The following is a 21048-nucleotide window of genomic DNA, read 5'->3' as shown; positions in this document are numbered from 1 at the left end:
ATAATGAATTTTTTTTTTAATTTCATTTACTATAATGCCAAAAACAAATACATAAGAATAAATATAACAGATAAAGTCTAAGAGTTTTATACACTGGAGACTACAAAACATTGCTGAGGGAAATTGAAGAAGACATAAATAAATAAAGATATATAGTATGTTCACAGATTGAAACACTCAACACTGATAACTTGGCATTTCTCCCCAAATTGATCTACGCAAAATCAAAATACCAGCAGGCTTTTTTTAGAAACTGACAAACTGACTCTAAAATTTAAATGGAAACACAAAGGACTTAGAATAATAACCAAAACCATTTTTAAAAAGAACAAAGTTGGAGGATTTATACTACATGATTTCAAGACTTACTATAAAGCTGTATGATAATTGAGACACTTTGGTATCAGCAAAAAGATAGACACATAGATAAATGGAACAGAACAGAGAGACCAGAAATAGACCCATGCATAACATAGTCAATTGATTTTCAATAAAGATGCCAAGGTAATTCAATAGGGAAACTAAGTCCTTTCAACAGATAGTGCTGAAACACCGTAAGGAAAAAAATTTATAGTCTTTACCTTACATCATATACAATTGTTAATATATACAATTGTTAACTTAAAATGGATCATACCTAAATGTAAAATCTGAAACTATAAAACTTCTATCTATAAGAAACTGTCAGAGAAAATTCTTGCAACCTTGCGGGTAAGAAAATGTTTCTTAACACACAAAAACCATGAACCATTAAAAAAACAAAAACCAATAAATTGGATTTCATCCAAATTAACAACTTTTGGCATTTGAAAGACGTAAGTCAGCCAACAGACTGGAAGAAAATGTTTGCAACACATTTTTTACATGTAAAGATGTACTAATACCAAAGAACCAAAGCCAGAAATGAGAATTTCCCACCTACAGCTCCTGGGAAGTAATGGATGACTCCACTCAATCTTACTATAGAGAGTTAATTAAATAAAATAATCCAGAGGTACATAATGGGACCTTAATAAACTTTTTCTATATTATATAAAAGCACATACCAAAGTATCTGATAAATTGTATTTCCTTCTTTTTTCGGTTTATAAGTACTCCAGAGAGCAGTATGGAGGGTGTGTAGGAAAAAGCGGACAGTGTCTGTTACTTTCTTAAAAGATCTGCCTCTAAATACTTGATAAACAGTGGACTGTGTCTCTCTCCTTAAATTCATACATGTTGCTCAGAAGATCCTGGGATTGCTTGACCAGGCTTTAGTGAATTTAGATTTGCCAGCATTTCTTTTCTACCATTCTTTCATTTGTCAGCGTTCCCCGCTTAATATCTGTAGTCTAACAGCATCCAGATCCCTATACGGCCTTTCTAGATGATTTGTGTCCACAGGCCTGTCACATGAATCCAGCTCAGTGGCACCCACATGATTTAAATCCAAGTATTGAAATCTTTGAACCAAACTTTACATATAATTCCTGACATTCTGAGCAGATGCACAGACAGGGATTTCATTGTCTTCAAAAGACACTTTAGCCAGACGCGAGATTGGTCCTAATTTCATGTGTACGTTTTTCTCATTTGCTTGCTTTTTCCGATTATTGATTTTTCAGTACAAACTTCATCATCGTTTTTCTGTTGTCTGTGAATTACCAGCTGGTCATGATAATAGTGACCACATACAGGATTCTCCTAACATCTTTTTTTTTCTGTTGTGAAGAGAAACCACAGTAACCTGATTTATAACATTTTGGTCTCTAATATTCATTTTTTTTGTTCCTTGTTTTTTTTTTTTTTCTTTTGTGGGTTAATAATCCAAAGATTACATCGTATAGAGCCAAAAAGGCAGAGCAAGATGAGGAAAGCAATTTTATTAATACATCATTTTAGTTTTATTATTTTAGTAATATTTTCACATAAAAATCTAAACCAATAATATGAGCTGAAATGAATTGCCTCTGTTGAGATAGGATCAGTCATCTCGAAAAAATCTGCGTCTCATCTGAATAATCATAACAGAAATTTAAAGAACATCATCAGGACCCAGGCTCCTGTTTTTCTGTTCTACCATTCTAGCATTGAAGTTTCTGTCCTCAAGATCACCCCATGAACCAAGACAGCTGCTAGAGCTCGAATTACCAAATCTGCATTACAACCTGGTAACAAGGATGTAGGGAAGGTCAAAAGGGCACACATCCTGCACCTTGCCTTTTAAGGTGTCTCCAAAGTTTGACGACACTTCTTAGCTTTCATCATCCATAACTCAGTAATATGGCCATTGCTAGCTACCAGAGAAGCTGGGAGATGTGAACTTTATTCCAGGCAGCGGTTTGAACAGCCAAAAATCAGGGTTTGTTACTAAGGAAGAGGGGAAAAGAAATATTTGGTAGGCACCCAGCAGTCTTTGCATAAGAAAGATAGCCCTTAGCCTCAATAAGCTTCTCCTCATGTGGAAAACGGATGCAAATCACATACATTTGGATAAACAGATACCAAGTTCACGCAGTATAGGCATAACATGAAATGGAAAGTTTTGTATGCTAAACTTAATGAATTAAATAATAATGTGTGTCTTCTTAAGATCTAGACTTTTTTTGGAGAAACAAATTGAACGACCCATACCTCTTCCCTATGCTGAGCAGAAGTACATAGAATTTCAGTGACCTTATTGAGTGTTTCAGTAAACATTTTAGTTTCAGAGTATTGAAGAGTGGTAGCCTCTTTAATTTTTTATTCCTCCCACCCCCCGACCCTTTTTTCCTTTTTTTCACTTCCCCTTACATCCAGAGAAACCTTAGCTTGAGAGTAGGGATGGGGTATTTACAGACTGAATTTTCGTCCCCAGAGCCTTGTTTTTTTGCCTGTACAAGGTGTTCTCCAGGACCCTTGAATCCTGGAATAAATAAGACCAGGCACAAGAAGTCAAGCAAAGAGGTTAAAGTATTGGAAGATCAGAACTATGAAACCTTTGGAAAGGGAATGAAAGTGAGATTAGGAAGAATTTGGAACTAACCAGACTATGTTTTTAATATGTTTTAGATACTGCCTAACTGAGTCTAACATATTTCCTTTGTGGGATCAGGTTTAGTATTCTTAGGCCTACTCTGACCTGGGACTATGAACTTAATGTTGCCTCCTACCCACCTTACTAGACGTAGAGATTAACACTTGACCAGGCCTGATAATTCAAGAGGTAAACTTTTAAAAAAGTACCTTCCTAGAGATGTCTCTAAGTTCATTCTGGTATTTCATTTCAGAAACTGCATAAAGCAGCTTGTGTGATTCAAGCTTATTGGAAGGGTTTCCAGACTAGAAAGAGAATAAAGAAGCTTCCGTCTGCTGTTACTACTTTGCAGAGGAGTTTCAGGTAAAAAATTTTGGTGAGAGGAATGATGATTTGAGAGTGCCTACAGTGGGTTACAGAGCCCTGGTGGTGTAGTGGTTAAGCTTTTGGCTGTTAATCAAATGGCTGGCAGTTCAAATCCACTGGCCGCTCCTTGGAAACGCTTATGGAAACCGTGGTGGTGTAGTGGTTAAGAGCTACAGCTGCTAAACAAAAGGTCGGCAGTTCAGATCCACCAGACACTCCTTGGAAACCATTTGGGGCAGTTCTACTCTGTCCTATAGGGTCGCTATTAGTTGGAATTGACTCGATGGCAATGGGTTTGATTTTTTTAGGCACATTTTATCAGATGCAACTGAATGAAAACTTAGGGTTTTTCAAGTGGACTAAGTGAAATACTGACAACAGGGTCCAGTTTTTTCTATGACTAACCCATCCCTGTCCTTAGAGGCATTGGAAAGAACACACATACACACACACTCACAAATGTGATTAAGCTTCTAAGTCGTTTATGATAAAAGGGCCATCTCAGACTGGGTGATTTTTACATGTAGCCTAACTTAAATGTAAATTTTACTTCATTAAAGTGAAACTTGCATATTACAGAAGTCAGTGGTTTCATTTTGTTTTGTTTTAGAAAAACTGAAACTATTAATAACTGCAGCTGCATTTTTCAGTTATAATTTAAAATAGTCCTGGGGCTCAAAAGAGCATATCGTCGCAAGGTGATAGAGTATTTATTTAAGGCAAGACATTGAAGTCACTCTGGCTTAACTCTGTGCCTTCAGGGGCATCTTATTATAGATTATAAGTATTACTGAACAGGAGTGTTATTGGCAAAGAAGAGCATTAATTTGTTAAATGTCTGTCAAGTGCCTAGTGTATACGAGGTGCCATGCTGTGTGTTGGGTAGAGTTAAACAGACTTGAGTTTTTATCCCAGCTCAGCAACTTAGTGGCTAAGCAGCCTTGGATGAGTTGCCGTACCTCTCTCAGCCTCAAATTTCCCATCTCTAAAATGGGGACAATAGTCCACCTATCTTACAAGATTAAGATAATAAAAAATTTGAGATAAAGAGTGAGGTCATATAAAGTTTTTTAGTGTATAACCTGGCACTTAGAAAATGATGAAAAAAATACATACGGTAAATTTTCTGCCCTTGCATATTCATAAATCTAGTCCGAAAAAACAGATATGTTAAACAAGTAATTATAGTATTCATTAGACACAAGTATTACGTATTCTAGCATTTCTCAAAGTTTATTGCCTGTCCTACAGGATATTTCTTAAAAAAAAAAAAAAATTAAAAGAGCAATTCTGTGGTCAAATGTATTTGGGAAACACTGAATTTTTTGAGGCTCATAGTGCAGTCATCTATTGAAAAGAGCCTGAGATGTTCTTGGTATAGTCTTGCCTTCTGTGGTGAATTCAAGGAGAAAAGTTGTTCCTTATGGATCCTACCTGCTATCATCCTCAGCTATCTTTCCTCTTACATTTAAAGGTACCATGGAGTCAGACTTTCAGTGTTTGGCCCCACAATAGTTGCCAATTTTACCAGTTTACTTTCTCTTTCAACATTAAAATCTTTATTTAAAAGAATTCCAGAATTACAGACCATATTAGTTATAGACCATATCCAAGTATATCTATGGATTCTAGATAATATTTCACTATTTTAAAATAGAAATTCCATTGCTTTCTTTATGTGACAAAACCAGACCAGTTATAAATATTTCCATTCAAAGAGATTAGCTGTGAAGCCAAAATGATTTCTCTCTCACACTGTATGAGTTTGTTCCCTTTCCAGCATTTTAAACAAGATGTTTTAGGACACACTGAAGTATAATTTTAATTTTTGGGTTCTATTTAGTTTTTTTTAATTTCAAGTTTGCTCCAGGCCTCAGTACCTTTCCTCTTCTATTAGTTGCTATGGTTATGCAAATTTCTCTTGCTTCCTTTGTAGCTGGGTTTTCTACAAAGGTTATTTCTGTCTCTTTCTGGTCAGATCATTATCTGTCCACCCCTCCCATGCTTTTTTTTGTGAAGGACTGCCCACCCTTCAGGAGCCCTGGTGGCACAGTGGTTAAAGCAGTCGACTGCTAACTGAAAGGTCGGTTGGAACCACCAGGGAGAAAGGTGTGGCAGGCTGCAAACCACCAGGGAGAAAGGTGTGGCAGGCTGCAGACCACCAGGGAGAAAGGTGTGGCAGTCTGCAGACCACCAGGGAGAAAGGTGTGGCAGTCTGCAGACCACCAGGGAGAAAGGTGTGGCAGTCTGCAGACCACCAGGGAGAAAGGTGTGGCAGTCTGCAGACCACCAGGGAGAAAGGTGTGGCAGTCTGCAGACCACCAGGGAGAAAGGTGTGGCAGTCTGCTTCCGTAGAAGTTTAGACCTTGGAAACTTCGTGGGGTTGCTGTCAGTGGGAGTCAGCTCGACAGCAGTGGGTTTTGGTGGGCCCTCCCTTCACGCTTTTGGATCCCAGTTCACCAGAGCTCTTTAGATTCTGCAAGAGGCACGCTATCGTCACACCCTTGCTGAAGCACTTTCATGGGGGTTCTTTTTTACTGAATCACTTTTATGGTCAAAAGCTTCATTTGCTATCAGCAAGCTTTTCTGAATCAGCTAACAGGCGCTTCATTTACCTTGGGGAAACCTCACAATTTACCCTACCTCCAGCATGGCGCATTCGCGCGGGTGTTTTTAATTATGCTCATTTGAGTTAAGTGAGACTGAGCTCCTTGAGACCAGAACTGTATCTTTTCTCTGTCCGAGGCACAGTACCAAGTGTGCAACCATCACTCAGATAAGTGTGGAGTTAACGAGCAGAGCCATCCTCTGCTCTGCCCATCAGCTCACACAGGACTCCTCGAGTTCATACTTTTTGTTCTAGGACAGAGCAATTCTAGGAGAATCCCTGGTAGGTTGGCAGCAGGTAGTTTGGTCAGCTCCCTCTTTGATAGTAAAATTCAGGTTGATTAAATGTAAATCATGTTATGTATTTATATAAATTATTTTGAGGATATGATATCTCATCAGTAAATTCCTTTTCAGAAGTGCAGTCCAGATGCCAGATGGTCAAATGCCTACAATTTCTTACAAAGGAACCAGCTGGATGAATAATCTTTTAATCTTTGAGTGATCATAGCAACTCTTAACCACAGAACATACTAAAGAGGGGTGATAGCCTTCAAAATCACATCGATTCCTAATAAATGTTTTCAAACATGCAATTAGGACACAGGAGTCCAGAAACACTCATGTAGTTATAACTTACAGTTACTATTTCAGCGGGGTTACTCTGAACCTCACTTTTCAACTGCCTTCCTGGTTTGTATTTTACTTCCACCTGCATGCTCCATGGGCTTTTCAATTTTGCCAAAGCTCACAGCCTGCATATCTAAACTGTTTCCAAATCCAGTTTTCTGACAGGTTAAATATCCTGGAAGTACAGTTTTAATGATTACCATTAAAAATATTGATAATATATTTTAATAAAAATATTGATAATACAGTAAATATTGTAATCTATTACCAATTAGGGAAACGCTGCCGGCATAGTGGTTAAGTGCCACGGCTGCTAACCAAAGGGTCGGCAATTCGAATCCACCAGGCGCTCCTTGGAAACTCTACGGGGCAGTTCTACTCTGTCCTATAGGGTCACTATGAGTCGGAATCGACTCGACAGCACTGGGTTTCGTTTTTGGGTTATTACCAATTAGAAATCAGATTTCTAATTTCTAAACAATTTTATTTATTTATTAATCAATTTGAAATGAAACTGTTTAAGGCCTTTTCTCCTTTACCATCCATGGGTGGGTAAAAGGCTGATCTAGATGAGTTAAAACTTTACTATGTACATGCTGTACAACCCAGAAGTTTTGGGGTGAGTTCTACAGGAGAGTCAAGCTTCTGTCAGCCATCCTTTGGGAAGGGAGAGGCACTTACCTACTTGATCTCCAGCTTTTAGGAACAGAAACAAACACAGAAACCATTCAGCTAGCCTATTCTCTGGAATCTCTTCTCCTTTTGGCACACACACACCTAAGGTCATCTCTACCTTTAATAACAGGGATAAAGAAAGACGTTCTAAAGCAAGTAACTCTGGCCTTGACTCTGGCCTAAGTAAAAAGCCAAAGAAAATTTAAGTTGTAAATTGATGGCAATTAAGAAATTGTAAGAAAACAAACAAGTAAACAACCACACACACACACAATTTTATCAAAATAATTTTGTGAGTTTTCCTCTCTTTTAAAGGCTTCTTTTTAAATTTGTCTTACACTTGTTTTTCTTTTTCTAAAAAAAATAGTAATACACTGAAAATCATAACCCTCTCTCTAACTACACCACTATGAAATCTGACTATTGAGACTAGAAAGCTGTAGGCAAGGCACCACATTTGTTTGCAGTTTAATATAGTTTCAGGAAAAGAATCTAAGAAAAAACAAATGCTCTCGAGTGAGACACATACAAATTAAGCCTATAAAAGTAAAAAAAATAATGTATTTTTTACCTCTCTTTTCATCTTATGCCCTTGGTTTCTTTTTCTGTGGCTATCTGAAGGCATTTGGAGCATATTTACGGTATACTAAACTTGTCATCTCCTTAGATAGTAAGGTAGGAAGCGATAAAAACTGGGTAGCAAAGGACAAGAAGAAATTCTGGTGAATAAAAGCAGATAGTACAGATATTCTAATCAAATAAAATTTTTGTGGCTACACGAAAACTTTTATAACCAGTTATAAAAATAATGTTAATAATTGAGAAATAGGGAAACACATGAGGAAAAATCAGCCGTGATCACACCATGTAGTGGAAATCACTGTTGAAATTTTAATTTTTTTCATTATTTTTCTATGTAAGTAAATATGTATAAACAAATATATATGTATATTATTTATTTAACACAATTTGGATCTTGCTGTTCTGTATCCAGGTTTTATTTTCATCTGACAGTAGATTGTGGGTATATTTGAAAAATATAGACTCCCAACCAGTGACTGTACCAGTATTTATTTATCCAGTTCCCTGTTGTGGAGCATACAGTTTGTTTTTAATTTGTCACTTTTGTGATGCTATACATATATCTGGTGATTTCCTCAAGAAAACTATTAGAAATGAAATTAATTGGTCAACATTTTTAAGGCCTTTGGTATGTGTTTCTAAATATTTCTCCAGGCTTTTGATGCGTATATCTAGATATTTCACCAGAACGGTGGTACAGTGGCAGCATACCCTAACAACACTAGAAACCATCTTTTTGAAAAAATGTTTTTCCTGTCTAAATTCAATCGATTACTAGCAAGGAAGGTTAAGCACATTTTCCTATACTTATTGAGTAGCCATGTGATTTTGGAAAACTGTTTTTAAGGCAGTTAATGTTTCCATTACAGAACTAAACGAACAAAGATGTTGCTGAAGTTAGATAGGCAGAAGGAGGAAGAGGACCACAGATTACAACTGCAACTTCAAAGACAGAGAGCCATGAGACTTTCCCGAGAATTACGATTGAGTATGCTTGAAATAGTTCATCCAGGTGGGTGGCAGTATCAAATTTGTAAGTATAAGAATGTTTAGAGTATCTTTTAATAAATCGAATTTGCTAGCTACGTGATTTTTTTTTTTTTTAATTCAGACCTTTCCCTGTTTATCCATTTTCAGGTAAATCTTACTAAATCTTGAGTCAGATAAAGTTAGCATTTTTTCTGATTAAGGCCTGTCAGTTGATGAGTAATCTCCCTACCAGTTTTTCTTTTCTTTTAGGCACATTAGTGAAATTTAAAAAGGTATGCTTAAAGAAACCTATCAGAGACATCTAGAAAGAAGCATCTTGAATTTAAGTAAGGATTTAGATTATTGCTAACATTCTGTCAACAGGACTTTACTCACACTCTGGTACAAACCTTATGACAACTCCTTCCACATTTGACCATTCCTACCTGTTGCCAGGAAAAACTTTTAGAAAAATTTGAGGGTATCAGCTAGTTTAAGTTAAATTAAATTAAACTTAATTTAAATCCAGCTGTGATCGCCGACTAATCTAAAAACAAGAGAGATCTAGAGGCGAGAACACAAACATTTGGCAACATTGCTCAAATTTCTATATATCTTTTTTCTGGTGACTTTTTTAAACTTATTAAAAATATCATATGTATGTGTGTGTATATATGCACACGCACATATGTATGTATGTATATATACATGCACACACATCCGAGTAAATAGAATATGATGAACCCTGTGTCTGTCACCCAGCCTGAACATTTATCAACTCACACCCAAACTTATTTTGGTTACACTCACACTCATGCTTTTCACTTCCATTATTATTTTGAAGCAGATACCAGGGAGGCAGGCAGGCATCCTTTCATTTCATCCATAAATATTTCAGTATGTTTCTAAAATGAAGGCTCCTATTTTTAGCATAACCGAAATACTTTTATCATATAATCACTAACAGTAATTTTTTAACATCAACAAATACCTAACCAGTATTCAAATTTACTTATCGCATAAATATCTTTTTTTAATACAGTTGATTTGCTTCATTCAGAATCCAGATAAAATCCAAATGTAATGATTGATATGGCTTTTTAAAAAATCTCTTTTAATTTATGGGTTTCCTTCTTTCCTTTTTTTTTCTTTTACTTTCTTTATCGAAGAGACTGAGTCAGTCGTCTTGTAGCTTTAACATTTTTCTCTGTTTTTCTTGTAAATTATTAGTTAGATCGAGAGGCTTCATCAGATTCAAGTTCAGTTTTAGTGGGGGGCATGACTATCTGCAGTGTTGTGTTCTTCCGTCAGAAAGCACGTATTATATGGCTTCCCGTTTTTGTAGTATCAGCAGTCATTTGTGATGAGTGCCTTTAGTTTATTGGGGTTGCAAAAAGGTGGTGTCTTAGTTATCCAGTGCTACTATTAACACAAATACCACAAGTGGATAGCTTCAACAAACAGAAGTTTATTCTCTCAGTCTGGTAGGCTAAAAGTCCAAATTCAGGGCCGCAGCTCCAGGGGAAGGCTCTCTCTCTCCTTCGGCTCTGGAGGTCCTTGTCATCAATCTTCCCTTGGTACAGGTGTTCATGAGGTGCAGGGACTCCACATCCAAAGGACACGCTCTGCTCCAGGCACTGCTTTCTAGGTGGTTTGAGGTCCCCACTCTCTGCTCCCTTCCCTTTGCTCTTATCTCTTGTAAGGTAAGACGTGATGCAGGCCACACACTCCAGGGAAACTCCCTTTACATTGCATCAGGGATGGGACCTGAGTAAGGGTGTTACATCTACCCTAATTCTCTTTAACATAATCTAATCTTGCCTCATTAATCACAGGCAGAGATTAGGATTTACAACACACAGGAAGATTACATCAATCACAAAATGGAGGAGAACCACACAATGCTGTGGCCCAGCGAAGTAGATATTTTGGGGGAACATGACAGGCGGTATTCTAATTTTATCATTCTTTCTTCATGTATTAACTGGAATACACCTATAAAAAGAATCTTCTTTTTATGTACAGTTAGATTACACTCTACAGGCATAAACAGTTAAGCGCTCAACTACTAGCCGAAAGGTTGGTGGTTCTAACCCACCCACAGGTGCCTCAGAAGACAGCCCTGGTAGTCTGCATCCTGAAGGCCACTGCTGTAAAAACCCTGTGGAGCAGCTCTGCTCTGCACCCGTGGGCTCACCACGAGTCGGAACAGGCTCGATGGCAACTCATAGCAGCAACAGTTCATACAGGAAAGGCAAGACACATGCTTGACTATTTCCTTTTTTTTTTTTTACCCTTTTTCAAAGTAATGCATTGGTTTACTGGCATCCTCCACAGTGACTAATTCGTTTTGTTTTGTTTTTTGATGTTGTTTAAAATATCATTATGAACTCATGGATTTGAACATACATGAAGAATTGTAAAGGAGCCCTGATGGTGCAGTGGCTAAGTATTCAGCTGCTAACCGAAAAGTTGGTGGTTTGAACCCACCAGCTGCTCCAAGGGAGAAAGATGTGGCAATCTGCTCCCTTAAAGGTTAAAGAAAAAAAAAAAATTTTTTTTTTTTTCCTGGGAAATCCTGTGGGGCAGTTCTACTCTTTGGAACTATCTCTAGAAGTCAGAATTGACTCAACAGCAGCAGGTTACCAGGAGGGCTTTTGATCTGTTGAAGTTATTATTCTAATTGACGTTTAAACTTTGGGTCTTTGGCCACTGAGAGTCCTTGTTAGCTTTCCTGCCATCTGGTTTGACACGATGGTCTAAGCTTATCTGTGCATTCCCTGCCCCAGTCCTGGAACAGGTAACTTTTCCAAGGACCACAACTAGGAGTGCTCGTTGCTACTAGGTGGATCATTGTTTCTATGACAGAGCAAGAACATATTTTCAGTCTTTTGTTTATTTTGTTTTGATTTATAGTTAAAATATATCATAAGCTCATAGTGACACTTGAAAATCAAATTCAGAATTACTGTTCATCTCTTCTTATATCCACATCTCTTTTTTTCCCATTGCAAGAGTCCCAATTCTCAAGACCCCAGAGATGATACTATGAAAATATCATCTAATTTATCAGAATAATAGTGTTAATAATTCCACCATCAGTATGATCACCAACAATTTTGTTTTTTTAAAAACAGTTGGCTTTATCCTTTGGGCATATCCTATTAGAGTTACACAGTCAAATTTACTGTGTTGTAAAGTCACTTAAAATAGTTTCCCTAAGTGTAGTTATGCCACCAACTGAATACATTTAGATTCAGTTTTTTTACTTGAATTACTCTTCAGAGAATTTCTTTTATTTTTTATAATTTTGTTTCTTTGTTACATAAAATATTTACGAGGATCCAATTGTACATCCACTTTGTACCATTTGTCAAATGTGTGCCTGTTCCTGTCCTCTGCAGCCTACTCCCTCCTTACCCTCATAAGTAATCTTTTTTTTTTTTTTTAATAATTTATCCTTTCATTGTGTTTTGGTTGGTTATTTGGATTTTTCAGTTTTAGGAAGGCCTGTATTTTTATTATAATGATTACCTTTATTCTAAATTATAAAACTGGTTCCCTCATGTATTATGGTTCCTTATATGAGTAATATTGACATTAGTTAATAAATCCTTCTTCACCCTCGCCTCTAGCGTCTGATTTAAGGATTGATATATTTTTTTGTACTTTTTAAATGTTCTCTCCATTCCCCACCCCCGCCTTTTTTGATGGTTGTACTGTATCTCCACTGTCAGAATATATAGCTGTTACATACGCTACAATTTTCATTATGATCATTATTTAGTCTTGGTTCCGTAGTTAAAAATTTATTTAATATTCAGCATATTAATGTCTCTTCAGTTATTTTGGTTGTCTCAGTGCCTTATCAGTAAATTCTTCAGGAAGGGCTCATGGGAACACTGTTCTTTAAGTTGTTGCATGTTGATAGCAATTTGTATACTTTATTCTTGAAAATCAGTCTGGCAAATAAATTATCCTTGGTTCACATTTTCTTTTCCAAGTATCTGAAATAGGTAAGTCCACTGTCTTCTGGAATAAAGTGTCACTGTCAAAAGTTCAATGATTTTCTAATTTTCTTACAAGTCATTTGGTCTTTTGCCTGGCTTCCCTAATCATGCTTCTTTAAAATCAAGTAATTTTAGTAGAATGCATCTCAGTTTTGGTATTTATGAATCACTTTTCTCAGGTACATGACGTACTCTTTCAATATGTAACTGTATATCTTTTTTTTATTATTTTTGTTTCAGGAACATTGTCTTAAATTCTACTTTTTAATATTTGCTTACTTCCATCGCTTTAGCTTTTTTCTTTGAAGATTTCTCTTATACATGCATAAGTGTATCTTTGCCTATTTTCTGTATTTATCATTTTCCCATAAATATTTTATCTTTCTTCATTTTTTCTTTTAATTTTTTTTCTTTTACACCTTTTCTTTCTAGTGTTCATTTCTGAACTAGTGTTTTTCTTTTATTTCTGAGTTTTCTTTTTATTCCTGAATTCTAGCACATCATTTGAGTTTCTTGGTACTTCTTATGTTTCATAATTTTCTTAATTCCTTTTAGCTCGTTTTAAAATATTAGGTTTTAATTTTCATCTGTTTTCTGGGAAGATACTTTGTCTACAGAGGTGTTTTCTGTTTCTCGTGCTTTCTTTACTTACAGTAGACTTGTACTGAACTCAACCGCTATTCTTTACTGTTGCTTATTTTTATAGGAAGTTAGTTTTCTTGAACTTTTGGGAAGGGGGGGTGATCAGGATAGCTTTTGTGCATTCATAGCACTAAAACTCTCCAGGTGTTTTCGTGTAGTATTAAAAAATACGGCAGCTTGCTTTTCAAGATTTCCCGGTTTTGTTCCCTTCCTCCACTTCTCATCTTTTGCTCCTATTGTCCCTGTTCTGCTTAACTTGGCATCTAGTTCTAGCATTTTTTATTCATGGTAGGATTTTGTCTTGGAATAGAGCTTTGGCAGGTTAGTTTTAACAGTTCATAGGGTCTAGTCTGCCTTAGATCCTTCAGACCTCACAGCAGACCCATTTTACTCATCCACAAACTAGAGCGTGCACACTCTTTCCCAGTTTCAGCTGTTGTTCTCAAAATGGCCCGCTGTGTTTTCCATCAGGTGTTTTATTCCTTCCCTCTGTTCTGTTCCAGAACATATGCTGATACCACATGGGTCTTGTAGCTGTTGTGGGAATCTCCCCACCTGCTCATATTTGGAGGTTGTTGAGGATTCCTTTTAAACTACTTCTGATGTAGACATTGCCCCCTCTTTTTTTTTTTTTTCCAATGGTACTGTATCAGTTGCTCTATTATGGGCATATTTAGGGAGATTTAAAAATTACAGCACTGTAGGCACCACCTTCCCTGAGTCACTAATGAATTCTTAAATCTTACTATCTTCGTTATTCTTTTTTGATGACTTTAAAAGGCATAAAGAACAAGAAATAGTGTTATCATTATTGTAGATAGAAAAGGTGATACACAGAGAAGTTAATCAATTTTATAAAGTTATACATTGTATTAGGATCCTGCATTCTGGAACATGGGGTTTCTAATTCCTTAGCCTGTTGCTTTTTATATGCATGGAAGAAAACAAACTTTCTCTTTGCTTCATTTTTAACCTGAGAGTAGATTAGAATTTATATTGATTATAGCAGTTCATTTTGTAACTGATGAAAGTTAATTTATTTACAAAATTCTGGTGAATGTAGATATGGCAAGGGGAGAGCTAGTAAGAGCTGAAAAACAAAATTAGTGAGCAGTTGAATGCAGTGTCCTGGCTGGAGCATGACAGTCATGAGCGATGGTCTCGGGTCTCTCACTAAAGAGGAGCGGACTCCCAGAGGGGAAATTCCTTCTACCCTCTTGCAGGTTTCACCTTCTTTAGTGGCTACGCAGTTTTAGTATATGCAGGAACTATAGTGAAGGGAAGGATATAGCAAAATAAAGTACCATAAATTGCAAAAGGAATGTTTTGGATAAGGTATAGTAACAGATTATGTTATATTAATGTTTTGGACAAGGTGTACCCTGTAGTGTCATATTCCCTGCTTCAGCGTAGCACGTTTTCATCCTTCTTTACCCTGTGCTTGCTGTCTCTGTGTTTTTCCTCATGCTCATCCTTCCTTTTGAATTAACTTTCTAATGGGGCTGGGGTATACTTATTTATGCTAGCCAGGAATGCCCCTCACTCAGTAGAAAATGTAGTATATATACACTCTGGCTGTGGTAGCTTTCTGTTTCTCCACCCTCAAAATTGGTTCCATCTCCTCTTTGTGTCTGGGTGCTTCTATACCACTACAGTTGTATTTATTGTTAGTTGCCATCAAGTTGATTCTGACTTCATGGCAACCCCGTGTGTCAGAGTAGAACTGCTCAATAGGGCTTTCAAGGCTGTGACCTTTCCAAAGCAGATTGCCAGGTCTGTCCTTCAAGGTACTTCTGGGTGGGTTCGAACCGCCAGCCTTTTGGCTGCTTGTTGAATGCTTAATCATTTGTGCCACCTTATAGCTCCACTTTAAGACTTTTTTTTTTTTTTTTTCTTTTTTCTTTCTTTTCAGGAAGCTCCCATAAAGAAATCTTCGGTAGCCCAAATTTAGGGACTCTGTTTATTCTAATTTAATTTGAGCATTTTTACATTGTGTGTATGAGTTGGAATTGACTTGATGGCAATGGTTTGTTTGTTTTTTTTTTTTTAAATACTTTATGTAACCATATTTATGGGTTATGTAACCCTATGAGAGTGTTCTGTTTGTTTCAGGGAACAGTTTTTTGTACAGTGGCCATCATGTTTTATCCCCTATTAGACTGAAACTAGGCTCCTTTTTCCTGTTAGTTCCCAACATGATGAGATATCATGTTCTCCACTGAATCATGGCAGAATATTTTTCCCCAAAACCAGCATCAGGATCCCCATTTCCTTTGAGCACCCAAGTTTTTCAGTCTAGAATATTTCCGTCAGGAAAATTCCCCAGAACCAAAGCATCCTCCTCTTCATTACAACTGCCTTTATCATCAGGTCCCTTGAGTCTGAATTTTGGTTTCCCTACTCTGCAAGAGGGTGGAGCTTTGTCCTTTCATTTAAACAGACACTGAAGTATCTGTGGGACTATTTTTTCCAGGAGGAATGATTAGTTGTTGATCTTGATTGATCTTAGTGTTGAATAACAGTAATAGATTATCCATTCGTCACTCCCTATACACAACTCAGATTGCTTACTTATGTCTTCTAGTGTTCCTTTGTAATACATGATCATTCTTTGTCCTGAAATGATTTTCTGGTAGTTCAAGAAATATACTTTGACTGCAGACTAAGCAGACATTAATAGTAAGTGTAGTCTGGGAGGTCTGAGTGGTTTCAAAAATTCTTTTCTCATTCTTCCCCTTCCCCTCTTACTGCTCATTCCCAGTGTCCTTCACTAGCCCCTCATCTCTCTGTCTTTCCCTTAAATATAGATGCTGTCCAAAGTTCCTCACTGTTCTCATATTGGTCCTCCTGAAGTTTCCCACCCATAACTGTAGCTTCAGCTGTCAAGTGAGTGCTGAGCACTCTCAAATCTGGTCTTCATCCTCATCCTCTCTCTTAATAACCTCTAGACCAGAACACTGTCCAGTGGAACTATCTATGGGGAAGAAAAAAGTTCTGTATCTGCACTGTGCAATGCGGTAGCCACTGGCCACAGGTGGCTGTTGAGTACTTGAAATGTAGCTAGTGCAGTTAAGGACCTGAATTTTTAATTTTAGTTAATTTAAAATTAAGTAACCACTTGTGGCTAGTGTCTACCATATTGGACAGTACAACTCTAATCACCTACCTATTGGATATCTTTGTTTGGATATCCATAGGCATTCCAAGAACAGTACGTTTAAAACCAAAGCCCTCTAAATTTCCTCTTCCTGTATTTCCCATCTCAGGTAATGATACAACAACCAACTCTGTTGCCCATCTGTATGACATCCTGATGTTCTTTTCCTCCCTCGCCCCCACATCAAATCATTCACTAATCTCTCTCAAGTACACACCTTCTTTCTATTACCACTGTTACTGCCTTCCGCGTTATCACTTAGCTGCTGTGAACCCTGGGCTATGTGCTGATCATCTACCAGAAGGTAAAAAGAAAGCCATCTGTAGAACTGTATCAGCAACTGAAGAAATAGTTGGAAGAACACAGAGAACAGATAACGCATACACAAACGTTTTCCCTTTCCCACTGGTACCAGTTGAGATCTTTTGAATGATTTGCTAGCCTTGTAGTCATGATTCTTGCTATTGGATTTTCAGCCCTTTTCTCCTTCTCTGTAATAAAAAGTTATATGAGTACTTTCTCCAAGGAAGCTGCATAATCTGGGGAAGCTTTTAGAGTTTTTTCTGTCTAAAATCTTAGAACCATTATAAAACAGTAGAATTGGGAACTGCAAGGTTGTTATTACTGTTGTCTTGATTTCAGAATGTGCGAAAGCATAGCAGTGAGTATGTTGTAATGGTATCTGTCATTTTTTTAGGTCAGGTGGAAAAACACAATCGAGAATTGGAAGAGAAATCAGCATTGATTATCCAGAAACATTGGAAAGGGTACAGGGAAAGGAAGAATTTTCACCAACAGAGGCCATCTCTTACGGAGTATAAAGCAGCTGTCATACTTCAGAGAGCAGTGAGTCTGATGTAGTTAAAAGATTAGGAAGCAAAGACCTGGGTTCCTACTTTGCAATCTACTTGCTGTAAAGCCTTGGCCAAGTCACTTAGTTTTCCTGAACCTTCGTTTCTTCCTGTTTAAAATAACAACCTCTGGCCAAGCTGATTTAGACAGTACTTAGTACTTCCATGGAAATCCTGGTAGCTTAGTGGTTAAGTGCTACGGCTGCTAACCAACAGGCCCACAGCGCAAATCTGCCGGGCACTCCCTGGAAACTCTATGGGGCAGTTCTACCCTGTCCTATAGGGTCGCTATGAGTCAGAGTTGACTCAACGGCAGTGGGTTTGGCTTTTTTGGTTTAGTACTTCCATAGAACCTTGTACATCATTTACGATACTGCAGTGTTGTTATGGACCCCTGGTGGCGCAATGGTTAAGGGCTTGGCAGCTAACCCAAAGGTCTGCAGTTCAGATCTACCAGCCGCTCCTTAGAAACCCTTTGGGGCAGTTCTACTCTGTCCTATAGGGTTGCTAAGAGTTGGAATCAACTCAAGGGCAACAGGTTTTGGGTTTGAATGTTACACACTTTGCAAATGTAGCATATCGTAGCTGATTTTCGTAATTCAGAGATAATATATTAGGTGCAATTAGATCATTGTAATTGAATTTTAGAATGATGATCTTAAATGATAATTTTTCTGGGATTTACCTGAAGTATAGCACTATTTTATTGCCTTGGAGAAGCATAGCACAAGGCTGTTTATTTCATTTAATGACCAGTTTTCCTAAATATCCAGTTATTTTTTTTTTTACATGGTTAACTTTCATAGTAGAGTTTTACGTCCTGTAATAGTTTAGCAATCCCTTGTTGTTGAACTTTTAGGTCAATTCCAATTTTATACAATGATAGATTTTGAACAGTCTCTGTACATCACCCATCAGTCCATTTTTTGTATTGTGGTGGCTTGCATGATATGGTAATGTTGGAAGCTATTCCACCAGTATTTCAAATACTAGCAGGGTCATCCATGGTGGGCAGGTTTCAGCAGAGCTTCCAGACTAAAACAAACTGGGAAGAAAGGCCTGGTGATGCATTTCCAGAAATTAGCCAGTGAAACCTTATAGATCATAACAGACCATGAGGAGGGATCAGTCGCGGGCGCACTGGACAAAGACATCACGTTTAATGCGGTAGGCCAGCAAGGGTGTGGGAGGCCCACGATGAGAGAGATTGGCACAATAGCTGCAACAGTGGAGTCAAACATGCTAGCAAACATGAGAATGAAGTAGGACCAGGCAACATCGCCATTAGTTGGGGCTGACTTGACAGCAGCTCTCTATCTGTACATAAGCTTCGTCAAATTCTCTGATTAACTTTTTACAAAGTTTTTTTAAACCATTCAAAAAACAGGGTGGAGCAAATACTGGGGGAACAGGAAAAGATGTCAGCCTCCTTCTCCTTCAGGCTCTTCTTCAGGCTTTTCTGGGAGTCTCAAGCTCAATCTGCAGCAGACAGTCCTACACCATCGTTGAATCACACACCACACCTGCTACCTACCCTCTACTAGACCAGGCCAGCCTAGGATTAACCCATGAGTATCATTGAACAAAATGTTTAAAAAATCAAAGATGTGGCAAAATTCACGTAAAATTATTTGCTACAGATTAGTAAGTAAACACAGTTAAGCTCATGCATGCCTTGCTTACTGGGTAATCCACCCCTGGGTATCAAGGGTGGAAGGAGCTGTGGTACAGTGGTTAAGCATAGCTCTTAACCAAAAGATCAGTGGTTTGAACCCACCAGCTGCTGTGCAGAAGACAGATAAAGCAGTCTGCTTCCATAAAGATTATAGCCTTGGAAACCCTATGGGGCAGTTTACTCTGTCCTATAGGGTTGCTATAGGACAACCTATATTGACTCCTTTCTAATCCTTTTACCTCATGGCTGCCTCCTTTTTAAGCTCTTTTCTGCCAGAGCCCTTATTAAGCTTACTACCATGTCTGATTTAGATGAGCTATATACTTCCAAAGGAGTCCTTTGCTATAAACAGAGATACCTCAGCTTATCCATTGCTTAGGGAGAAAGTACACAGAAGCAAGAAAAAAAAATTATCAGAGAAAATTAGAACAGAGCAATGGTCAGGAAAGGCCACATTTTGCCATGTTTTTGAAGCATCTTTTTCTAAGAGATACATAGCCAGTAACCACATGTGGCTGTTGAGTACTTGACATATAGCCACCGCATTTGGAAGACTTAGTATGAAAAAAAATATATATATATATAAATCTCATTAATAATTTTATATTAATTACATGTTGAAATAAGATTTTACATATATTGAGTTATATAAAATAAATTATTAAAATTGATTCCACCTGTTTTTTGTTTTTTTCCTCTCCACTTCTTTAATGTGGCTGTGAGTCCTCGGGTGATGTAAATGGTTGATGCACTCGGCTGCTAATTAAAATGTTGGCGGTTCGAGTCTACCCAGAGGTGCCTGGGAAGAAAGGTCTGGCGAACTATTTCTGAGAAATCAGCCACTGAAAACCCTGTGGGGCAGTTCTCCTCTGACATAACTGGGGCCACCACGAGTCAGAGTCAACTCAGTAACAACTGGTTTTTTAATGTGGCTACTAGAAAACTTGGACATGCATATGTTATTCAAATTATATTTTTATTGGTACTGCTGTTCACATTGGTAAGAAAGAAAAGGCAATAATCAGTTTCACTGAAATAAGTAGATGGGATAAACCCAGGGGGACTATCCTTTCACCGAATTTGTCCCTTAGTAGGAACTGGTCATTACTGTTCTTGGCAGCAAAAGAAAAGCCAGAGCTGCTGTCTAACTTCTCTCCCACCCTTACTTTGTGCAGAAGCAGAAGCTTTAGGGAAACCTTGAGAAAACCATGTAAACTTACAGTTTCAAATTACATACGCTTACTTACATAGAGAAGCTGGAGTTCTCTGCAATTGTACAGTATTGGAATTAAATTTGAAGAGTTCGCTGCCTTTTCATTTTTAGGAAAGCTCTAGGCCTTTCTCTTGCTTTCTTGTTTCTTAAAAAATAAAAAAGCGATGTTACTGGTGTCTGACCTCTAAAGCCAGATTGACAGCTGATTCTTGCTCCTTGGATATGGCAGAAAAGTACAATAGCACGATTACACATGTTCATCACAGACCGACCACAGAAGCACAGAGTGAAACAAATCAGTGGCAGTTGAGAAAGTAAATAAAATCTGGGAAATAAATACAGTTTCAGAGAGTCTTGAAATAACAATGAGGGAATGAGACTAAAGACAGAAAAGTGAAGGTGGGCTTTTCTGATATGGGGCAGAGATTTCTTTTCTGGACCTGTTACTCTGAAATTCCCAGCAGAGCAGTATAAGCCCAGAGTGCTACTAAAAGCAAGGGGTGGAGGAGTGAGAGGAGAGGCGAGGAAGAAAAATCAAGTAAAAGGAAGACTATGAAGAAAGGACAGGATCTCTCAAATGGGAAGTACCAAATATATTTGAAACCAGTCTTCTTTTTCTTCTCAGCTCCCAGAGTGCTAACTGGAAGGTCAGTGGTTCAAACCCACCAGCCACTCC

General features: G+C 37.7%; 1 protein-coding gene across 4 annotated transcripts in view; it reads left to right on the top strand.

Moving 5' to 3' along the window:
- Positions 1-21048, top strand: part of IQCB1 (IQ motif containing B1) — an 86439-nt gene that overhangs the window by 49124 nt on the left and 16267 nt on the right. For all 4 annotated transcript variants that reach the window (XR_010322359.1, XM_003412969.4, XM_023551742.2 and 1 more), the window contains exons 9-11: positions 3249-3358; positions 8725-8867; positions 17331-17479. Coding sequence is in view for 3 of the 4 variants with exons in the window: in XM_003412969.4 (XP_003413017.2) it covers positions 3249-3358; positions 8725-8867; positions 17331-17479 (402 nt within the window). In the remaining variant the exon portion in view is untranslated. The remainder of the gene's footprint in view (positions 1-3248; positions 3359-8724; positions 8868-17330; positions 17480-21048) is intronic.

The sequence above is a fragment of the Loxodonta africana genome, chromosome 1 (assembly GCF_030014295.1).
Source record: "Loxodonta africana isolate mLoxAfr1 chromosome 1, mLoxAfr1.hap2, whole genome shotgun sequence".
Taxonomy (NCBI): Eukaryota; Metazoa; Chordata; class Mammalia; order Proboscidea; family Elephantidae; genus Loxodonta; species Loxodonta africana.
The sequence above is the reverse complement of the archived record's forward strand: the minus strand, read 5'-3'. Positions and strand labels throughout refer to the sequence as shown.